Below are 24,582 nucleotides of genomic sequence, written 5' to 3'. Positions count from 1 at the left end.
TATATAAATTAAAATATGACTTTACCTAAATACAGAATACTTGACACGAGAAAAATAAATCAACATGATCAGTGATTTATAGACGTACATATTTAAATAGAAAAAAAATAAAGAATTTTTTATTTTATTTTTAATATCTACTGTATACTTTTTACTTAATACATGACATGTTAAGTAAAAGGTATACAGTAGATATTAAAAATAAAATAAAAAAAATCTTTCTTTTTTTTTTTCTATTTAAATATGTACGTCTATAAATTCTGATACCAAAAATGTCCCCAAAAAAACAAAGATTACAACAATTGGGATGAGCTGCACTGTACCTGTAATACAAATAAGGAAAGAAATAAATACCTGTAAATGGCCAAAAAAATAAAATATTTGTTTTAGCTCCTAGCCCGGATTTTTGTCAGTGACCCCCCCCCGGCAGAAGTCAATTCTGATAGAAGAGGGGGGAGGGGAGTCCCCTCTGGAAGGATCTGCTCAGTGCTAGAAGTCTGATGGAGAGATTTTGCTGAAGAGAGTTCAATGAAAATAATAGACGAGGTATGTGACATTTCTGGTCACAATACAATTTCTTTCTCCACACATCCCTATATTTATAATACAGAAATCTCCCCTGATATCTCCAGAGCACACAGGAGGGTAGATTGGCTCTGTGTTCTTCTGAGATTAATCCAAAACTTTGCGCCAATGAATTTCTACAGAAAAGAAATCATCAGCTGAATTGATGTATCCTTTAGAGAGATATAATTTTGCTCTACTGATAATTAAGTAAATAAGAAAAAGAAAACCATTCAGGTTTGAGATAGAAACTTTCTAAGTTAGACTCTTAACGTGGTAAAAAGTTTAATCAACCCAAGAAAATGCAGAAAAGCTAAAATAATAAAGACTGGAGAGATCTGAGGAAAGTTTATTCTCCAGCTGCCCTCTGCTGACATTTTATTGACAGACTTTATAAAAAGTAAAATAAAGGTCTAATATTTTTTTTTAAATACATTTTTATTGGGATTTTCAGAGTACATTGGAGTAAGGTAAAATAATTTGATCCGTATACAGTCATGTACAAAGAAAAAGAAAAAATAACAACAAAAACAAGAATAAAAATAAAAATAGGAATATAAAATAGAAATAAAAGCACAATTAAACCAATGGGAGGTCTAATATTAAAGTTAACTGCAAATAAAATGTTATGGGAATATTTTTTCCTTTGTTACAATATGGAGAAATGAGAAGAGAATTATTCCTGAGAAAATGTGTAACCACCCGAAGTCAGGACACTTTCTCCCCCTCCAGTCTAGGCCATTTTTTTTTCCTTTTAAGCTCTTTTTCACTTTGAATGACAATCACTCTGTCATGCAACCCTGTACCCAAATAACATTTTTATAAAAAAAATTTTTAGAAAGATAACTCTTTCTTTATCTTGTATTTAAACACCACTTTTATTTATGTGTTTATTTATTTATGTATTTATTTTTCGTTATATAAATTAAAAAAATACCAAAAGTTTTGTGAAAATAAAAAAGTTTTTTCTTAGTTTCTGTTATAAAATTTAGAAAATAATATTTTTTTCTTCACAAAATGTAGGTCAACATGTATTCTGTTACCTACAAATTATGGTGTATGTATTAGTATAATTGATCCATCCTGATGTAATGACTGCCTGTCTCATTTCTTGAGACCCTAAAATGCCAGGACAGTACACAAACCTCCAAATAAACCCCGTTTTTGGAAAGTAGACAGTCCAAAGTATTTGGTAAAAGGCATGGCAAGCTTTGTGAAGTTGTAATTTGTTTCACATTTTTTTATTAAATTAACCACTTAAGACCCGGACCTTTATGCAGGTAAAGGACCCGGCCAGTTTTTGCGATTTGGCACTGCGTCGCTTTAACTGACAATTGCGCGGTCATGCAATGTGGCTCCCAAACAAAATTGGCGTCCTTTTTTTCCTACAAATAGAGCTTTCTTTTGGTGGTATTTGATCACCTCTGCGGTTTGTATTTTTTGCGCTATAAACAAAAATAGAGCGACAATTTTGAAAAAAATATCAATATTTTTTACTTTTTGCTATAATAAATATCCCCCAAAAATATATAAAAAAAAAAAAATTTTCTCAGTTTAGGCCGATACGTATTCTTCTACCTATTTTTGGTAAAAAAAATCACAATAAGCGTTTTCCCATTTTTTTGTGGTAAAATTAGGTGCCTCGGCTTATATTCGGGTCGGCTTATACTCAAGTATACAGTTGCAATAAAAAGTATGTGAACCCTTTTGGAATGATATGGATTTCTGCACAAATTGGTCATAAAATGTGATCTGATCTTCATCTAAGTCACAACAATAGACAATCATAGAATTAAATGTTACCATGTTTTTATTGAACACGCCATTTCAACATTCACAGTGCAGATGGAAAAAGTATGTGACCCCTTGGATTTAATAACTGGTTTAACCTCCTTTGGCAGCAATAACTTCAACCAAACGTTGCCTGTAGTTGCAGATCAGACGTGAACAACGGTCAGGAGTAATTCTTGACCATTCTGTGAAGAACTGTTTCAGTTCAGCAATATTCTTGGGGTGTCTGGTGTGAATTGCTTTTTTGAGGTCATGCCACAGCATCTCAATCGGGTTGAGGTCAGGACTCTGACTGGGCCACTCCAGAAGGCGTATTTTCTTCTGTTTAAGCCATTCTGTTGTTGATTTACTTCTATGCTTTGGGTCGTTGTCCTGTTGCAACACCCATCTTCTGTTGAGCTTCAGCTGGTGGACAGATGGCTTTAAGTTCTCCAGCAAAATGTCTTGATAAACTTGGGAATTCATTTTTCCTTCGATGATAGCATTCTGTCCAGGCCCTGACGCAGCAAAGCAGCCCCAAACCATGATGCCCCCACCACCATACTTCACAGTTGGGATGAGGTTTTGATGTTGGTGTGCTGTGCCTCTTTTTCTCCACACATAGTGTTGTGTGTTTCTTCCAAACAACTCAACTTTGGTTTCATCTGTTCACAGAATATTTTGCCAGTACTGCTGTGGAACATCTAGGTGCTTTTGTGCAAACTGTAAACGTGCAGCAATGTTCTTTTTGGACAGCAGTGGCTTCTACTGTGGTATCCCCCCATGAAATCCATTCTTGTTTAGTGTTTTACGTATTGTAGATTCGCTAACAGAGATGTTAGCATATGCCAGAGACTTTTGTAAGTCTTTAGCTGACACTCTAGGATTCTTCTTCATCTCATTGGTCAGTCTGCGCTGTGCTCTTGCAGTCATCTTTACAGGACGGCCACTCCTAGGGAGAGTAGCAGCAGTGCTGAACTTTCTCCATTTATAGACAATTTGTCTTACCATGGACTGATGAACATCAAGGCTTTTGGATATACTTTTATAACCCTTTCCAGCTTTATGCAAGTCAACAATTCTTAATAGTAGGTCTTCTGAGAGCTCTTTTGTGCGAGGCTTCATTCACATCAGGCAATGCTTCTTGTGAAAAGCAAACCCAGAACTGGTTTGTGTTTTTATAGGACAGAGCAGCTGTAACCAACACCTCCCATCTCATCTCATTGATTGGACTCCAGTTGGCTGACACCTCACTCCAATTAGCTCTTGGAGATATCATTAGACTAGGGGTTCACATACCTGCACTGTGAATGTTTACATGATGTGTTCAATAAAAACATGGTAACATTTAATTCTTTGTGTGTTATTAGTTTAAGCCGACTGTGATTGTCTATTGTTGTGACTTAGATAAGGATCAGATAACATTTTATGACAAATTTGTGCAGAAATCCACATCATTCAAAAAGGGTTCACATACTTTTTATTGCACTGTATACGGTAACTAGACTAATTTTTTTTTATTTGGAAGGACTATATTCATTTGTTCATTACCCCTTTGGGAATTGATCTTATTTTGGACTATTGCACATATCATATTTATTTGGTTTTATGCTAGAGGATATTATTTGATATAGTTTTACTCAGGTAGTCGCGCTTATCAATATTTGTTTATATAGGCATCAAGTGCCTATCAGGTATTTTTCATTGATAATATGCTCTGAAATCTGGCAGAAGGCATGGTGGTGCTTTCAATCTTGGTCACACAGTTCATACCTCTTCTAGCCACTCAGTTCATTAGTACGCAACTCATTCAAGGTAAGAGCCCTGCAGACCCATCCCTTGACTGAATGTTGGGAATCCACACATGACTCAGACCAAAACTTTGGCTATTATTCAAAAACACACAAGGACTATTCTAAAAAAAGACCAGTTTTATCCAGAGAGTCTCTGTGCCACGGTAGAATTAATAGCTATCTTGAATCATGCCTCTACTACATCTGTATCCTAACCCAGGGGTCTCCAAACTTTCTAAATGAAGGGCCAGTTTACTGTCCTTCAGACTTTAGGGGGCCACTGGAAATAGAAAATTTTTCCGGAATCAGCAGGAGTAAACAATGCCACATTTTTTGGTGTCAGTGAGAGGAGTAATGACCCATCGTTGGTGTAATTGAACGGAACTGTGCCCCTTTGTTGGTGTTATTAGAAGGAAATTGTTCCTCATTGTTGGTGTCATTAGGAGGAATTGTGCTTCTTTGTTGATGTCTTTAGGAGGAACTGTGCCCCATTGTTGGTGTCATTAGGAGGAATTGTGCCCCATTGTTGGTGTCATTAGGAGGAATTGTGCCCCATTTTTTATGTCAGAAGATGAAATATTGCCCCAAGGGCCAGATAAAAGCAAGTAAATGGCCACATCTGGCCCCCGGGCCGCAGTTTGGAGACACCTGTCCTAACCCATGGATTTAGCAGTGGACATGGCATCTTAATGAGTCAGATGTTTTATTAGGGTCAATGTAACAGCTTTACAGAATTATTTTTTGATCAATGTGTCAGGGGAGGTTTTGGAGGGCTCTGTCTTGGAATGCCATAAGGTAGTTATTCCAAGTAAATAATTATCTCAGGGCATTCACCTTTTACAGGTCATGTGCTTTCAGAAAATGTATGGTTTGGGGGGTCTTTTACAAATGTGTGTTTATTTACAGTTTTGCACACCTTCAGTTTTCACCATTTCATAAAAAAGCGTAATTTATATCTAAAAATATTTGCCATGTATTAACTTAATACAGTTTTAGCTTTTATAATTAGTAAGAACTTTGTGCTGTGCTTGTGTCCATGAATAAGTATTTTTGTGTATTTTTTTTTGAAAATATTGTTTTCATAACCATTTGTGCAAATATCACGGGGCTTAAAAAAACAGTAGAACCTTGTCTTTATTCTACTGGTCCTATGCTTTCAGAAATGGTATTGTTTGGGGGGGGGGGGGGGGTCTTTTACAAACTCTTAAAGCTGTAAGTGAAAAAATAATAACCTCAGATTTTTGTAGTAAATTGTGTTTATTTGCAGTTTTTTTAAGCACCTTCAGTTTACACAATTTCACCATTTCACAATAACATGCAATTTAAAAGGCACAACTATTTGTTATTTATTGACTTAATACAATTTATCTTTTATATTTAGTAAGAATCTAGCAGGAATTGTGCTAGTTTTGCTGTGTGTGTGTCCACAAATAAGGATTTTTGTGCATTGTTATCGAAAATATTGTTTTGATAAACATTTGCGCAAATATCATAGGTTGCACCTTATTTTTATTCTACTGGTCCTATGCTTTGAGAAAATGTATGGTTTGAGGGGGTCTTTCACAAACTCTGAAAGCTGTAAGGGAAAAATAAAAGAAACAACATGGAAAAATTGCAAAAATGGTCTGTCCACTTGAGTTTAAAAGTGGAGTGCAAAATGGAAAGGGGTTGGGACTTTGTGTGAGGCCTAAGACAATTACGTCAGATTGCCTCCATCCCTGTTGATGCAAAAGAAAGAGGTTGGGACTTTGGGTGAAGCATGCATATTAGGAAGCAAAAATGAGCTGTGTTGGTTTGATACTGTAAAATTTTATGAATTTTTCACAATTATATACATAAATGCACAATGGTTCATAATTCATAATCAATCTCAATTAATTAAATCGTATTAACATATTGCACAGAGGAAAATTATTCAAATGTAGTAATAAAACAATAAGCACAGAGTATGTAAAACTGCATTGCTGGAACATGATTGTGGCATCTGAAGCTCGACGCATTCCGTGGCTACATTGCCACTCATCAGGAACTGATGTATATTAGATGTCTAATAAAAAGGGATATTGAACCAAACAATGAGTCAGGCTTGCGTATGAAGGGGGGGGAAGAGAAAAGAACCATCCACCCATACCTACAGGTCGATTTATAATGAAAAGTGTGGCAGAGAATATTGGGGTGGCTGAGGACATCGTCCGCAAAGGGAACTGAGGCGGCACAACATTCGGCAAAGCAGGAAAGTGTGAAAATGTGGATGTGACTAATGAAGTGGTCCTCGGCAAACCGTCAATGATAATGTGTGTTTGAATACCCATCGCAGTGGAGTGCAGGGCCTAGCAACGAAAGGGTTAAATGAATCCCTACTGTATTCGAATTAAAAAAAATCTGATTAGAGATGCACATTAAAATAAATAACTGTTAAAACGATTTCTTATATAGGTCATAAAAAGGTGCTTTTGTATCTTTCTCTAATGCCCCGTACACACGATCGGAAATTCCGACAAGAAAAGTCCGATGTGAGCTTTTGGTCGGAAATTCCGACCATGTGTAGGCTCCATCAGACCTTTCCTGTCGGAATTTCCACCAACAAAAATTTGAGAACTGGTTCTCAAAAATTCCAATCAGAAATTCCGATGCGCAAAATTCCGACGCATGCTCAGAAACAATTTGACGCATGCTCACAAGCATTGAACTTAATTTTCTGGGCTCATCGTAGTGTTGTAAGTCACCGCGTTCTTGACGGTCGAAAGTTCAGAGAACGTTTGTGTGACTGTGTGTATGCAAGCCAAGCTTGAGCAGAATTCCATGGGAAAAACCATCCAAGGTTTTTCCGACTAAAAAATGTGATTGTGTGTACACAGCATTACTCTATTCTTGTGGAAAGATCTTCCCAAAAACACTTTGAAAGGCTGTTCTAAAATCCTTGTTCCTCAGACTGTAAATGAGAGGATTGAGGAGAGGAAGAAACACTGCGTAAAGGATGGACAGCACTTTGTCACCAAAAAAATGACGACCGGCACTTTGCCAAAAATAATTGAACATTGCAGAGCCATAATACATAAACAACAATGACAGGTGAGAATTACAAGTAGAGAAAACTTTACTTCTATTGCCCTTAGCTTGAATTTTAAGAACAGCTTTGAATATATAGACATAGGACAGGAGGGTCAATATTAGAGATCCACCTCCAAAGAAGCTACCCAAGATGAAGACAAGCAGATTGTTGATGGAGATGTCACTGCAGGAAATCTGAAACAATTGTGGAAGGTCGCAGAAGAAGCTTTCTATTATATCCGATCCACAAAATATTAATTTGAAGGCATTAAGTGTATGAACCAAAGACTGAGTAAAGCTGAGACACCACACAATGGACATCAACTGTACACACACTTTCCAATTCATGATCTGTGGGTAATGTAATGGCTTACAAATAGCGATATATCGATCATAGGACATAACAGCCAACAGAAAGGCCTCAAAACCGGCAAAGAATAGAAAGAAGAATAGTTGGGTTATACAAGCCTTTATGGAAATTGTTCTTGTCTTGGTGTGAAGGTCAAATAATATTCGTGGGACAGTTAATGAGGAATAACAGAGGTCCAAACCAGCCAGATTCCCAAGGAAGAAATACATAGGAACATGGAGGCGAGAGTCAGTGACGATGAGGACGATGGTCAGAAAATTCCAAATGAATGTCAGAAGGTAGATGAGAAGGAAGAAGAGAAATAGAGGGAGCTGAAGAGCCGGAAGGTCAGATAATCCGTAGAGAAATAATTCATTTAGTATTGACTGATTTCTCATTGTAATATAACACTATGTGTATATAACCACTTCAGCCCCGGAGGATTTGGCCGCCAAATGACCGGGCCACTTTTTGTGATTCGCCACTGTGTCGCTTTAACTGACAATTGCACGGTCGTGCGACGTGGCTTCCAAACAAAATTGACGTCCTTTTTTCCCACAAATAGAGCTTTCCTTTGGTAGTATTTGATCACCTCTGCGGTTTTTATTTTTTGCGCTATAAACAAAAAAAAAGCAATATTGTTTACTTTTTGCTATAATAAATATCCCCCAAAAATATATAAAAAAAACATTTCCTCAGTTTAGGCCGATACGTATTCTTCTACATATTTTTGGTAAAATAAATCACAATAAGCGTTTATTGATTGGTTTGCGCAAAAGTTATAGCGTCTACAAAAAGTGGGATCGTTTTATGGCTATTTTATTTTTATTTTTTTTACTAGTAATGACGGCGATTAGCGATTTTTATCGTGACTGCAACATTATGGCAGACACATCGGACACTTTTGACGCCATTTTGGGACCATTCACATTTATACAGCGATCAGTGCTATAAAAATGCACTGATTACTGCATAAATGTGACTGGCAGGGAAGGGGTTAACCACTAGGGGGCTAGGAAGGGGTTAAGTGTGTCCGCGAAGTGATTCTAACTGTTAGGGGCGGGGCTTACTGTGACACAACTGCTCCTGATGAGAGGGAGCAGACAATCATTGTCCTGTCACTAGGCAGAACAGGGAGATGCCTTGTTTACACTGACATCCCCCCGCTCTGCAACACGATCGCAGGACACCGGTGGACACTGTGCCCGCGGGTCCCGCGGGCACGGTCACGGAGTTCGCGACTTTCAAAAGAAACATAAATATACGTTACTTTGCGCAGCCGTGCCATTCTGCCGACGTAAAAGTACAGGAGGCGGTCGGCATGTGGATAATCTGATATCTTACTCTAAAATCCAAAACCTTATAAGAGATTTGCATAAATCTTTCCCTAAATTAAATTTTTTCTTTTACACTTTCTTATTTATAAAAACCATAGCGATGTAACAGCTCTGGTGAATGGGAGTGAACCACAACTGTGGCTAGCAAGGAATTTCAATGCACTTCTCTATGTGAGAATTCAGTATTGGACCCCAGTCGTCACTCCACACAAACAGGAGTTTGGGGGTTCTCTACATCTCTCACATAAAGGAATGCGTTGAGCTACTAGGGGTTTGCACAATGTAACCCCACATTTATCACATGCCTGACGAAGGGGCCTTACGCGGCTCCGAAACGTTGCACTTTCTTTGTGTTGTGTAATACCTTCAACCCTTAGCATAGCAAAGTTAAAGCAAACATGTTCTGTAACTTAGGGCAAGGGACCTTTAACATCTATCTCTAAAACGGTATGTACTGCATTGATTTAAAAAAAAAACACCCGATTGTGCTTCCCACAATTAGCCTCAATCTAATGTTAAAAATGTGTTTTTCGGGTGAACCCCCGCTTTAATATGAATAGAGGTAGCAACTAGTAATTTGCATAAGAGAGGCATATATAGCTCAGCTTATTGGAAAGTATATGTTCCTTTAAGATGTTCCACAGCAAACAGCCAAAGCACAACAGTGAGTCCCAAGTTAAGATGATAGTTTACAAGCCAACGTTAAATAGCATTTTTTTAACAACAATATGTGCCAATAGAGCTGTGCTAGTGGCTAGCGGAAACCTTCCAATAGCTGCTTGCGATCAGGAGTTCTCCAATCATGTGACCACCATAACAGCCAATTACAGCAGTGCCAAAAGCTCTGCCCCGCCTCCCGGCATTCTAAAGCCCTTAAAGGGTGGCCAGAGCTAGCGCCAGGGGGTTAAGGTAAAACTTAATTTATAAAAATCTAAAATATTGAATAAGGAAAGTCTATTACTTTAAGATGCTGACTGAAGTGGTGCACAAAAAAACTGAACAGATTTCTTGTTTATGTCAGTGATGTTAAGTGTTATAATTCTTCACTGAAATGATAAAATGTTGGCTGTAACATGGACGCATGGAGCATCAATTGGCTTTAACTGCAAGAAGCACTGAGCAGAGAAATATCCATTGTCCATCATCCAAAAGACTGAGAAAAGTCAACGATTCCTGTTGCATCAAGAATAAAACTTTATTAGCACCTTACCAGAAAGAAATGACCATTTGAATTTGTGCCTTGTTCAACTTGACAGATGCCCCCATTGAAAAATTTCCCACCTTTACTCATGTTTACATGGAAACTAAAAATGTTGGATTTTCCATCCATTTCAGTCTCGGGAGGATATGATTTAAGAAAAAAAATAATTATTCAACTTTATACCTTATTCCTTAGCAAACTTTTCAAATATAAGTTTCTGACTGTGTGCTTAATACTTGAGATAGTTTCTTGCTACTGTTACTAATGTGAAATGTTAAAAATATTTCTAAAATGCTATATTTGACAATTATTTATTCTGGAGTTCAGTAGATTTTCTCCTGACTTACCACAAAGATCAAGTAATTGCCAAAAGGTGAGACTTTACTACAGAACATTTAGATAAAGGCCCCAAATCACTAGACATGTGCATTTGTTTTCATCCGATTGCATTTTCGTCCGAATTTCAGGTATTTTCGTTATCGTTTTAACAAACGATATCGAAAGCACAAAAAACGAAAGATCCAATCGTTGCAGTCGAATGTGCCTAACCTTAACTCTATTAGTCCAATATTATTCTACATAACGAGAAAAGATTTGACATTGAGAGAAAAGATTCGACATAGAGAGACATGAAGGGTCAATTTTTTTTTTTTTAAAGATTCTGTTGAATCTTCTTCTTTTTTTTTTTTTTCTTCTTAGAACATTCGACAGACACCATAAGCCTTCAATGACAGATTTGACCTTAATTGTGCCTAACCTTAACTCTATTAGTCCAATTTTATTCTACATAAAGAGAAAAGATTTGACATAGAGAGAAAAGATTCGACATTATAGAGACATGAAGATTCGACATAGAGAGACATGAAGAGTCAAAATGTTTTATTTTTTATTTTTAAAGATTCTGTCGATTTTTTTTTCTTCTTCTTCTTCTTCTTCTTCTTCTTAGAACATTCGACAGACACCATATTTTTTTTTTTTCTTCTTCTTCTTCTTCGTCTTCTTAGAACATTCGTCAGACCATACCATAAGCCTTCAATGACAGATTCGACCTTAATTTGGATTTTCGGACAAATGCATTTTTTTCACAAAATAAATAAAAACGAATTTCGGGAGTAACTAAATAAATGTATTTTTCGGACGAAAAAGAAATTACGAAACAAAATATTTCAGTGTGCACATGTCTACAAATCACCAATTTACAATAGTATTTAAAGTACTCTGAGGTTTTATTTTAAGGTCTGCTAAATACGTTTCTTAAATACTATTTTGGAATAATTTATCGTTATTTGGTGCTGTTCAATGAATCAACAAAAAAAGTTTTACCTATTCCTCTGAGTGTGACTTAGATGGCTGCCCGCACAAAGATAGAGGAATATAAGCACAAACTAATCATTTCAACGATTTATTTAATTAATAGGTTACATTGAATTGGTAATTATCTTTAAAGATATTAATACTTAAATTAACATAATAACATGATTAATGAAAAAGCCAATTCAAGAAACACTTCATTATTCTATGCAAAAATTCCCTTATATACTGTAAGTCGTTTAATTGGATATTCATTTATATTTTCTTCAATCAAAGATACAAACAAAAAGATAAAGTGGTGTAAAGCGTTACAGAGACATAACATTTATTAGTTTGGGTCTAAAATAAAAATCTTGCCTTTTACATTTAAATAGTTCATTGAATAAATAATTTACTTTGAATTGGTCATTATCTTTAAATGTATCAATACTCAAATTAACATTATAACATGATTATTTGAATAGCCAGTGCAAGAAACATTTTAATTGTATATGAAAAAAAAAAATCCTTTATATACTGTAAGTTATTTAATTAGATAATTTATATTTTCTTCTATCAAAGATACAAATAAAAAGATAAAGCGGGTGTAAAAAGCAACAGAGACAAAACATTTATCAGTTTGGACCTAATATAAAAATGTGTTCATTTACATTTGAACAATTCATTGAATAAATAATTTACAATGAATTGGTCATTATCTTTAAATGTATCAATACTTGAATTAATATTATAACATTATTAATGAAATAGCCAGTGTAAGAAACATTTCAATATTTTATTTAAAAAAAAACATTATATACAGTACTGTAAGCCATTTAATTAGATAGTAATTTATATTTTCTGCAATCAGAGATACAAATAAAAAGATAAAGTGGTGTACATAACAAAGACATAACATTTATTGGTTTGGGCCTAATATAAAAATGTGTCCACTTCAGCAGTTGGATGTCCACAATATCCTACTCTTGAGGGACTGTTGAATGTATATTTTGTTCAGACTGAGTCTATATATGTAAGTTTGACCCTTAACCACTTAAGGATCCCTTCACGCTGATATACGTTGGCAGAAGGGCACGGCTGGGCACAGGCACAAACCTGTACGTTGCCTTTAAGAGCCCAGCCGTGGCCCGGTCCGAAGCTCCGTGACCCCGCCCGGGGGACCCGATGACCCAATCGCCACCGGTGTCCCGCGATCGTTCACAGGAGCTGAAGAACGGGGAAAGGTGAGTGTAAACAAACCTTCCCCGTTCGTCTGTGTGGCAGTGACACTGATCCCCTGTTCCCTGATATAGGGAACGACGATCAGTGACGTCACGCCTACAGCCACGCCCCCCCTACAGTAAGAATCACTCACTTAGGGCACACTTAACCCTTTAGCGCCCCCTAGTGGTTAACCCTTTCACTGCCATTGTCATTTTCACAGTAATCAGTGCATTTTTACAGCACTTTTCGCTGTGAAAATGACAATGGTCCCAAAAATGTGTCAAAAGTGTCCGAAGTGTCCGCCATAATGTCACAGTTACAAAAAAAACCTGATCGCCGGCATTACTAGTAAAAAAAAAAAATATTAATAAAAATGCCATAAAACTATCCCCTGTTCTGTAAACGCTATACATTTTGTGCAAACCAATCGATAAACGCTTATTGTGATTTTTTTTAAACAAAAATAGGTAGAAGAATATGTATCGGCCTAAACTGAGGCAAAAAAATCTTTTTGGGGGATATTTATTGTAGCAAGAAGTAAAAAATATTGAATTATTTTCAAAATTGATGCTCTATTTTTGTTTATAGCGCAAAAAATAAAAACCGCAGAGGTAATCAAATACCATCAAAAGAAAGCTCTATTTGTGGGAAAAAAAGGACGCCAATTTTGTTTGGGAGCCACGTCGCATGACCGCGCAATTGTCAGTTAAAGCGACGCAGTGCCGAATCGCAAAAAGTACTCTGGTCTTTGACCAGCAATATGGTCCAGGGGTTAAGTGGTTAACGGAGTGCGGCAGTCCAGGATTTCTTTCCAATCCCATGCATTTGTGCAGAGTCAGCACCTGTTGGCCTCAGTAGGGCAGGAGTCACTCAAGGAATCAGCAGTTTTTTCAGAGCAGTATCACCTCTTCATAAATATATTCATAATTACAATATTTTACAGCTATTAATGCAGATTTCACATAAACTCATAAGGCAACAATACCAGAACCCCCCCCCTCCCCATAAAAAAAATTCTATAAATAAAAGCCATATTCCCCGGATTTTAAATTCAGACAAAAAATGTACGTGATTATAGCTATGGGTATTAAAGAAAACTGTAAGAAGAAATAAAAAAAAAATTGAAAATAAAAAAGTTAAACAAAGAAAATAAACAAATACCTATAAATTGGCAATAAGTGGAAATTTTCTCTGTTTTGACTTCCTCCCGGATTTTTTCTCTGACACCTCTAGCGAATGTTGATGAAAGAGGAGTGATGGAGTATCTTAAGAAAGTATTAGTTCAGTGCAAGCAAGTCTGATCTGGAAACATTTTGTTGAAAAAAAAAAAAAATGCATATAATACAAGATTCTTGTGGCATTTGGAGTCACAATGCAGTTGTATTAGCTCTATATATATTTATAATGCATACATCTCCCCTGGCATCTCCGGTGCACACAAGAGTGTATGTCTGCTTAGTAGTCACTTGAGATTAATCCACAACACAGCTCCCCTGTGAAATGAATCTCTATGAAAATAACACATCACCTGAATTATGTATCCCCCACTGACACACAAGTTTGGACTACTGATAAACAAGTAATTTTAAGAAAAGGTCAATTTTAGTTCAAATTGGAAAGTTATGATGGTGAAAGAAAGAGATTACACAAAATAGTGAGGGTTTTCTAAATGCTGCAAAATAATTTAGAAATAAATCTCCCTACTTATCTTTGCTAGAAAATAAATGACATGGAGATCTTTGTAATAAGGATGAAATTATTTACTTATCTGCAGGCAACAAAAAATATGAATGGGAAAGCTCCATTAAACATCTGGACTGGTGGTAATTCCTATTGAAGGTTCTAAGCACATTACAAATGGTATATACAGTATCTCACAGAAGTGAGTACACCTCTCACATTTTTATAAATATTTTATTCTATCTTTTCATGTGACAACACTGAAGAATTGACACTTTGCTACATTGTAAAGTAGTGAGTGTACAGCTTGTATAACAGTGTAAATTTGCTGTCCCCTCAAAAAAACTCAACACACAGCCATTAGTGTCTAAACCGCTGGAAACAAAAGTGAGTATGTGCCACGTGCAGGATACTTGTCATCCGGCAGTGACTGAGCATCAGGGGAATTGGTGTGTGAGTTGCTAATACGCCTTAACTACCCAGACATCTTCTACCAGTTTTATCTGTTCTTTATTTGGATAACAAATAACTTATTATGCACCACCGCATGCCAACGAGTATATTCGCAAATTTTGGAGAACAATCGTATTGAGGTTTGGTCTGATCAATCAAACCACCATAGTGAGACACATGTTCTAAAGACTGCCTGTTAGGAAACGTGAGTTGTCGATATATACACCCTTCTATTCAAAGTATTTGGTTATACTTAAGTCGCACAGCGTTGCTGTCAGTGAGAGCTGGGTGAGGCCTGGTGAAGAGGTGCTTCAGTATTGGATATATATTACTAAGGGAATCCCTTTGCTGTGCGCTTACACAGGTCTGTCTTAATTGCCATAATCAAACCTGTATCTATTTATTATTACTATTGACTCTTACATGGCCCTGTAAGCAGTTCACTACCTGTTTTACCTTTGTTCTTTTATTTCTAACTTCTTACCAATTAAAGTTTCCTTGGTTAAGTGCAAACCTGTGTGCTGGCCATCTATTATCTTGTGGGACCAGCACAACGCAAGGTAACAGTTTATTTGCAAATTTCACTGTGGTGTGATAAAATTGTGTTCCCCAACAACCAGTGGGGTCCACAATTCTTACTAATACCAGTTGTGCCAAGGGAGGGTTCGAGCCAGTTTCAGGGGTTGATAGCCAGAGTACAGACCCAAACAAAACCAGCAGCTCCTTTGGGGGTAGTGCTACACGTGGGGGCTTGTCCAGGATTGGCTGTTACCTCTCACAATGGAAACAAGAGTTTATTTTGCCATTGAGAGTCTGAATTTGTGTTGGACTGTGCTCGCAAAGAAAGGGTTAAGGTCAGGTTGCTTTACTTAAGGCGTTGGCTGCATGTGCAATGGGGTGACGTGCTCAGAGCGAAGGGCCAAGAAAATAACTAAAAGTGGGAGGAGTTACCCACCTCTGCGTCAGACGTGAGTGTGTCTGGCGCGAAAGAAAGTATAGATTGCCTGATCGTGGAGAGAGGATCGTGTGCAGTTATGTCGCTGTATCCAACGCCCTCGGAGAGACTGAGGCCTGCGATGTCTTTGGCTGAGGTCGGTACAAGTTACGCTCCGATGGGAGCTTAGTTGACGGACACGGGGATGCGGATGACATTTTTTCGTGCTTTACACGAGCGGCAGCATGGAGGTGCTCGGTGTGTCCTGCCCAAGGTGCGAGGGGCTGGCAGTCCAGATTTAACCCTTCGGCCGATGTAGACAGTGTGGAGAGTATCTCTTCGAAGTGGACCAGCCTACTGGGTTGCCCCGTGCCCATCGAGTGGACTGGATCAAGGGGCTGTTACTGTGGAGGAAGCTACTCCTTGGCCCGTTACGGCTACTACTTCGGCCACTACGCCTGCTGTGTCTGCTACAGTAAGTGACTTTGCTAGAAGTGATGAAAATGTTTCAGAGTCACTTGTGGATGCTGCTACAGAAACCACTTGTATGGCAGTTGTACCTGCCCGGCCTGCCGTAAAGAAAGTGGGCTATGTAAAGGCCTCCCACGGCCATGTTCGAGGCCTACCCCAGCGTATACCGGGACCGGACTCTGAGGAGGATGTTGCCCTCATAGAGTCCACGACGGGAACTAGTAAGCAGACTGGGGACAATGTGATTAAAGTTGTGTGTACCTGCTTGCCCGTAGAGGAGTATGCAGACTCTGAATTAGATTCATCATCTGATGCGGAGGATGATCATTGGTTTGAGCCAGAGTTTCTTGAACTGACATGGGATAAAAGATTCCGTGCTGCCACTACCCGCAATTCAGGGAAATGCTCACCCATAGACTCTGGGGATACAACGCCGTGGCCGGAGATCCCGAGTGTAATTTGGGAAGTTGTGTTTGATACAGGTGTCATTACTGGAGGGAAGGATGTGCCTCCAACCATGACACCTACCTTAAAAAAGGCCTGTGTGATGCCAGGACTGGGACACTCCCACACACTGCCCAAACTTGCCCATTTGCAAAGAATTTTAATGAAAAGGGTAGCACTTGATTATGGGTGGGAGTTCCCCTATGTGCCCGAGGCCACTATGAAGGAGATTGAGGACAACCATGAGGGATGGTATCAAGAAGCTATCTGGGACTATCTTAAAGTGCCAAAGTCATCCCAGGATTTCAAGTTGTCATTCATTATGACCCACCGTTTTATAGGTTGTCGGCAGTCCTGGAGCTATGGCCGGCACATCTATGCTGATCGGGTGGTTATTCAACGGCCTGGGAAGGATGACCTGGTCTACTCAATTACCACCCCTGATAACCAGGGAAAAACCCTTACCTTGCCCGATCCCAGGTTCTATTTGTAAGACAAAGAAGGAGAACTGGCAGAACTTGCTCGCAGGGTTTTTTTTTTCCCCTTTTCAAGAAGTCCATGAGGAACTATACTTTCTTCCTTGGTGTTGCTGAAGATGTGTTTGACTTTGGGGGGAAAGAACCTAGTCAGTTTAGATTAGGGCCTATAAGGACTTTGTGGTCAAGAAGTATCTTCGCTAGAAAGTGGTGCACATTATGATCATATACTCTGCCGCCAGAGGGGTGTTTTTGGTAATGCTCAGGAGAGACTTTGTTTTTTTTCTCTCCCTTAATTCATATTGTTTGCCTAGCACTTAGGTTTTAAATGCTCTTTAGGGAGTGTAAATAATTTGGTATTGTGTGTGTTTTTTTATTTAATTTTTCAGGTCCAGTTGATCTTCTATCAAGACTGTCGGAGAATGGGGCAGACTAGATAGATAGGAATAATAATGTGAATTGTACAAAATACTGTGATGTGATATATCATTTTATTATTCCCTCTCTTTTCCTCTCTGCTGTTGTTGCATTGTTCAAATAGGTTCAGGTGTGGGCGCTCAGGCTTGAGACTCCATGGTTTCGACACTGGGGACAGTGTATAGTTTAGTGGGGGGAGTGAGTAGCGGCTTGCTAGTTTTTAGCCGGCGCTGCTTTAAATTTAGAGGGTAGTCTGAGTTAGTTGACTCCAAATTTTGGGCCTCTGTTCCAGCCATGGCTGTACTGTGAGTGACCACTATTGTTGTCTGGGGTGCCGTAATCACTTTAGAACAAGGGTGGCAGCAGTCAGGTGAAGATGTTTTGGGTGTTCCCCTTCGGCAGCCAATCAGTGGGGGTTGATCGTCCCGCTGTGCATGCTGGGGAGGAGTACTTAAGGGATAGAAGCCATTGGACCGGGGTGGTCGATCACTGGTCTGTCGTCCCACCACCCCCGTGAGTGGCCCTCCTGGCCGGGGGTGCATGTTCATGTGTTCCTGGCTCCAGGACCACATTGGTCCGGATTTGTGATCTACTAAGTAGGCCCGGTAGTCAGACTGGGTCTATGTTTGCAGAGTGGTCCTGTGCTGTCGATGAAGAACGTACTGTGTCTTGGAGAGCTCCGAGCACATGGCTGGTATCTCAGGAGAGGCCTTGAACTTCATCGAAGGATGCACTATTACTGAAAGGCTGAATGATGGTCGCCTGTCAGTTCTAAGTTTGCAAGAAGTTATTCGGGAGAGATCCGGGTGCTGAATCCTGCGTTGAGAGGATTTTGGACCGAACATACCTCCATCTGTGGGAAGGTCTATGGCAGAGACTTTACCAATTTCCGTGTGCCATCCTGGCTGCTAGGCTAGTGAGAGAGGCCTATCTAGGTGTGCAATACCCACTCTGGCTAGAGTGGCGACGAAAGCTGTGTTGCTGGACAGAAGTTGCGCACCTGAACCTATTACCTGTTACCCTTCCACCTCTTCTACTACGTCTTTTATTCTTTTTCCAAGTTCAGCACATAAATCAAAGAAAAAGAAGTCTAAAGTGTGGACATTGAACTTTTTCAGCTCTCATCTGATACCCTAGATGGAAATAGAGGTAACATGCCACCCACAACTAACCAGCAGCTCCTCCGGGGGTAGTGCTACAGTAAATTCATTAAAGTTTGAAATAATAAGCTTAAAGAAAGTGACAATAAAAATGGTGAAAAGTAGAGCTCTTAAAAAAATGTAAACACATAAAAAATTAATAGAGGATAGAGGAATCTGAGGTACAGTATTTCTCCAATTTCCCTCGGGTTGAAAACTTCACTGCATTCTGTCAGGTTTAGAGTGATGTATATTAGAATTTTTTTTTTATAATTTAAAATAAAACGTTTTTATAATTGTTCCAAGTTTCATGTATATTATAGTTTGTAAGATTATTTCTCTATCAAATTAAAAAAATAAAAACTTTATGAACAGTTTTCTTACATCCTGGCATCACAATCACAATTAAGAAAAAAACATCCAAGAGTTGCTGGGACTTGTGAGTTCAGTTCATAATCAAAGTATTGAGAGGACAAAAGTATTTAGAGAGCTCACTGGCTCAGGTAAGACTGGTTAAAAAAGCCTCCAGTGAGTACCCAAAGGTTACCAGAAAAAAACTATGCACTAATAGAAGAAGCACCAGATCAAAGGATAAAATAGTAAAATGCATTTATTCATTCATACTAAAAACAGCCTTTTTTAGGAGTCCAAATTGAGTTATTAGTTCATACTAGAAGAAAATGTGTTTTGGAGGTCAAAAAATACTCCTCCTTCATCAGGGCTTCAGTTAGAACATTGAATGGAGATCAGAAAAGAGAAAAATAGAGCTTTCCTGTGTGGGGAAGCTAATTGCTGGATCAAGAGATTTACTGGCCGGTAGTATTTGCATGAGCAATCAAGACGATCTATGGTGGGAATGGAGCCTTTTTGTCAGGGTTTGGATCTGAGCCTGGAACCTCTGGCAGGAAGGTCTTTTCACTGCGCCACCTCAGATGCTGGAAAGCTCTCTAACTGATACCTTTGACAACCTTGCCTTGTATTATGTTTCTGGTTAAAGCGGAGTTTCACCCAAAAATGGAACTTCCACTTTTCGAAACCCTCCCCCTTTCCGGTGTCATATTTGACACCTTTCAGGGGGAGGGGGGAGCAGATACCTGTGTAATACAGGTATTTTTCTCCCACTTCCTGGCTAGATACACAAGCCACCCACGGGTATCTACGCCACTTCCCGTCCCTCCCACTGTCTTCTGGGAGACACACAGGTCCCAGAAGACAGCAAGGGACCAGTGGTATCGCACAGCGCAAGTCGTGCATGCACAGTAGGGAACCAGGAATCGAAGCTGCAAGGCTTCACTTCCTGATTCCCTTACTGAAGATGCTGGCGGCAGCACCCGAGAGCCAAGGGATCGATCGGCTTTGGGTACCGACATCGCAGGCGCCCATGACAGGTAAGTGTCCTTATTTTAAAAGTCAGCAGCAGTATTTGTAGCTCCTGACTTTTAGGAAAGAAATGGCGGATCTCCGCTTTAACCCTGAATTCAGTTTGCCAGATTATTGTGCTCTCTCAAGCCATTATCTTGCTCCTTGCATTCCTGCTGCTGTACGTAACTGCTCTACCACTCATTATTGACCCTTGGCTCGACTACGCTTCTGTCTATTCCTATCCAGCTACTTCTTGTTACTGATCTTTTATTGCTTGTTCATCGACTATGCTTCTTCTTGTTCCTTATCTGCTTCATCTGTTACCTGACGCCTGCTTGATTTTTTCCCCACTGCGCAATACAGAGGACCACCACCTGGCATTAGCACACAGCAAAACCCACCTCCACCAACAGCAGCTCTGGTGAAGATCGGCTATTGCTATGACCCCATGTCTCCAGTAAACCTGCATTATCCGCTAGGACAGTGGTTCTCAACCTTACTAGTGCCGTGACCCCTTGATAACATTTCCCAAGTGGGTGGGGACCCCTAACAGTAAAATTATTTTCGTAGCATGGGTTGTCAGCACCCAAGGCAAGACAAGTAACTTGCGCCCCATGCCATGAACTGAATAGGTGGCTGCGAAGATCCTGAGTGGGAGGCCCCGGGCTCCAGGAACAGCCCAACCGGGGCAGCCACAGGCTCCAGGGACAGTGCAGGCTTCAGGAACAGCCCGGGATTCGGTGACCCCTGGCAAATCATCATTCGACCCCTGAGAGGGTCCCGACCCCCAGGTTGAGAACCACTGCGCTAGGAGGATCTGCTTGTATATTTCTAGCTTATTACTTGTGAACTCTCTACTGCTACATCCACTGGCCCTTGAGCCTGATCTCAAACCGTGACACTGTGCCTGTTATGTTATTTTCTCTGGTCCCAAAGAGTGTCCTCATGTGTTCTTAAAGCATAGTACCAACTACAATCAATAAAAAAATGTAAACCTTTCACAAGCGTTTACAATGGCATTCTAACACTCACGTCTTCTGTAAAATTTGTTTCCCGATGTCCGGTTTCATCTGTTAAAAGAACTTTTACAATGCAGTGGTGGCCGTTTTCATTATGCTTGTTGTAATTTGAAGCCCACAAGCATCCTGTTCCAGGATACAGTGCTGCTGAGCGACCAGCATGCACCACCCGTTCTCTCCCTGATTTTGCGCATGCGCATTGAGTCATTCTTGCAGCGCCGTCAACTACTAGGTTGCCATCACAACGGGCGACGGCGGAAGTGCCCACCCCGTTGTGATGGCAACAAAGCCCTCGGCGGTGTCCACTGACTCCTGGGAAACAATGACACACATCTCCAAGGAGCAGTAGCGAGCGGAGGCGCCGAGGGAAGTGACGTCAGGAGCCTAGGAGAGGAAGGAGGAAGATGTCAAGGGACCACATAGCAACAGGCATTAAGAGGTGAGTAAAAAAAAATCCAAATGTTTTTTTTTATATATATTATTTCACGCACACTAATGCCTTTTTTTGGGGGGTAGAACTCCACTTTAACCACTTGTGGATTGTTAAAGTAAGAGGTACATTCTAAAATTAGATCTAGTACGAGTATACTTGTGAGGTAGTAACCTTATATTGTGGGCGAGAATGGATGTGAATAAACAATATGTACAGCACTGATGCAAATTGTTGATGTTCTAAAAAAAATACTTTTAATAATTAAATAAGTTTTATTTAGCTGTATCTTTCTAATTTCTTTTAATAAAGGGTTTAGCTTAGGCGGGGTCTGTATTTCAGGTGGAAGGTGGAAGACTCTTCTGTAAAAAAACATTGTGAAAGGCTTTTCTGATATCTTGGTTCCTCAGACTGTAGATCAGAGGATTGAAGAGAGGGACAATCGTGGTGTAAAAGACAGACACCACTTTATCAGCAGCAAAATGATTATTAGTGCTCGGGCGAAGATAATTAAAAAAAACTGAGAAATAAAATACGAAGACCACAGTCAGATGAGAACTACATGTAGAGAAAACTTTACTCCTTTTACCTTTAACTTTCATTTTCAGGACAGTTTTGAATATATAGACATAGGGGAAGATGGTCAGTATTAGAGACCCAACTCCAATGAACCCACCCAAGAGAAAGATGAGAAGAATGTTGGTGTAGATGTCACTGCAGGAGATCTGAAACAACTGGGGCAGGTCACAAAAGAAGCTTTCTATAATATGTGAGCCACAGAATGATAATCTTAAGGCACAAAGTGTGTGAACCAAAGAATAGGCAAAACCAAGACACCAGACAGTGGAGGCCAACTGTACACACACTTTCCAACTCATGATCTGTGAGTAATGTAATGGCTGACAAATGGCGGTATATCGATCATAGGACATGACAGCCAAAAGAAAAATCTCAGAGGCAGCAAAGGATAAAAAGCAGAAGACTTGGGTTATACAAGCCATTATTGTAATATTCCTTGTCTTGGTGAGAAGGTCAAATAACATTCGGGGGCCGGTGACTGAAGAACAACAGAGGTCCAAACCGGCCAGGTTCCCAAGGAAGAAATACATAGGAACGTGGAGGTGAGAGTCGGAGACTATGAGGGAGATGATCAGCAGATTCCAGATTATTGTCAGAAGGTAGATGAGAAGGAAAAATAAAAACAGAGGGAGCTGAAGAGAGGGAAGGTCCGACAGTCCAGAAAGGACAAATCCAATTGTCTGATTCCGCATTACAATATTTAGGGTTAGGGTTAAAGTTCATAGGTCAAAGGTCAGTTAGGTTTAGGGTTGGAACTTAGGGTTAGGGTTGGAACTTAGGGTTAGAGTTAGGGTTGGGGTTAGGGTTGGAACTTAGGGTTAGGGTTGGAACTTAGCGTTAGGGTTAGGGTTGGGGTTAGGGTTGGAACTTAGGGTTAGGGTTGGAACTTAGGGTTAGGGTTGGAACTTAGCATTAGGGTTAGGGTTGGAACTTAGGGTTAGAGTTGGAACTTAGGGTTAGGGTTGGAAATTAGGGTTAGGGTTGGAAGTTAGGGTTAGGGTTAGGATTGGAACTTAGGGTTAGGGTTGGAACTTAGGGTTAGAGTTAGGGTTGGGGTTAGAGTTAGGGTTGGAACTTAGGGTTATGGTCAATTTTACAACAAACAAAGCGGGATCTGGGAAAGGTAGGGGTTTTAGGGTGGGACTGGGTAGAGTCAATAAGTGGAGATGCACTTGAGGTTAGGTTTAAAGTTAGGGTTAGTGTTTGGGTTAGGATTAGATAGGTTAGGGTTAGATGAGTTAGGGTTACATGGGTTAGGGTTTCCCCTTGAAAAATTAGGCCAGGACTCAGGAATTGAAACAGGGACCTCCCCAGAGGTCAAATGTCAGAAGGAGGTTTCCCAGAGGTCAAATGTATATATTGTTTTGTGATATAAACATTCATAAAAAACTAAATTCAGCTCTTCAATTTATTATAGGACTTGATATATGCCAATCCAAAGTATCAAATATAGAAATGTTGACACAAAATGTGGTGCATAAATCATTAGACAATTTCTTGTAATGCCAAATGTTAAAAATCTTTACCAGAAATCTAATTTTTTTTGCTCAAAAAGTAAAGTTTCTGCAGAATACATAGAGTAGAGTGTCACTGTTTTCCTTTATCCAAGATACAGAGAAAAGTCTGTTTTTACTGCAGAATCAGAAATAAAAATAAGACTTTCCCTAAACAAGATATTTATTTTAATGTATGTAATGTATGTAGTTCTGGAAGTCCAGGCTGTTTATTACAGCCCTAATAAGGTTCTAAAAATGTGATTCATAATGCAATCATTGCTATATATCACAATATTTAGTCTGGAGATAAGAATATGTTTTACTTTTCCTGAGTTGCCCCCCTCTTCGAATCAGAATACCAGATAATTATTAGATATGTGCAATTCATTTTGTTTCGGATACATTTTTTTATGAATTTTCGACAAATTTGATCATTCAGAAATATCCGAAAAATTAGTAAATTCGTAAATTTGAAAAAAATTGTAAATTTGTAAATTCATTCATTTGAAAATTAAAAAAACAGAAAATTCTAAAATCTGAAATAATAAACAAACTTATAATAACTTAACTATTGCTAACTATTAAATTATAGGTATGATCGGAATTCTTAAATTTGTAAATTAGAAAATTAGAACATTCGTAAATTCCAAGTTCGAAATTTAGAAAAAATGAAAATCCATAAATTTGAATATCCGGAAAATCAAAAATCCTGAAATTAAAAAAAAAAAAAATTAAAAAATCTGAAAATTAAAAAGAACGAAAATCTGAATATTCAAAATAATAACTAACTAACTAATATAATAACTAACTAATATAATAACTAACTATTAAATTATAGGTATTGGAAATTCCTTTCAAATTTGGCTGTTAGTGAACGCAACGAATACGATTTTATCCAACGTTACGAATTATCCCAAATAATGAATGCTGCATCTAAACAAATGGAACGTAACAAATTAATAATAAATAATAATAATCTTTTTTTTAAAGATTCTGTCAAATCTTCTTTTTTTCTTTTTTTAAAGATTCCATCAAACCTTCTTTTTTTTTTTTTTTTTTTTATTCCGTCAAATCTTCTTAGAACATTCGACAGACACCATAAG

The 24,582-nt window shown here is 38.8% G+C and overlaps 2 protein-coding genes across 2 annotated transcripts; both read right to left on the bottom strand.

The window, feature by feature from the left end:
* Window positions 1-6,992: 6,992 nt before the first annotated feature.
* Window positions 6,993-7,946, bottom strand: LOC120942570 (olfactory receptor 1019-like). Its single transcript, XM_040355548.1, has one exon. The coding sequence runs from the start codon at window positions 7,923-7,925 to the stop codon at window positions 6,993-6,995; it is 933 nt and encodes a 310-aa protein (XP_040211482.1). The 5' UTR covers window positions 7,926-7,946.
* A 13,692-nt stretch (window positions 7,947-21,638) lies between these two features.
* On the bottom strand, window positions 21,639-22,705 carry LOC120942569 (olfactory receptor 5B12-like). Its single transcript, XM_040355547.1, has one exon. It carries the CDS (start codon window positions 22,673-22,675, stop codon window positions 21,743-21,745), a length of 933 nt encoding a protein of 310 aa, XP_040211481.1. The 5' UTR covers window positions 22,676-22,705; the 3' UTR covers window positions 21,639-21,742.
* Window positions 22,706-24,582: the final 1,877 nt, after the last annotated feature.

The sequence above is a fragment of the Rana temporaria genome, chromosome 6 (assembly GCF_905171775.1).
Source record: "Rana temporaria chromosome 6, aRanTem1.1, whole genome shotgun sequence".
NCBI classification, from domain to species: domain Eukaryota; kingdom Metazoa; phylum Chordata; class Amphibia; order Anura; family Ranidae; genus Rana; species Rana temporaria.
Note: the sequence above shows the minus strand (reverse complement) of the source record. Positions and strands in the feature narration are given on the sequence as shown.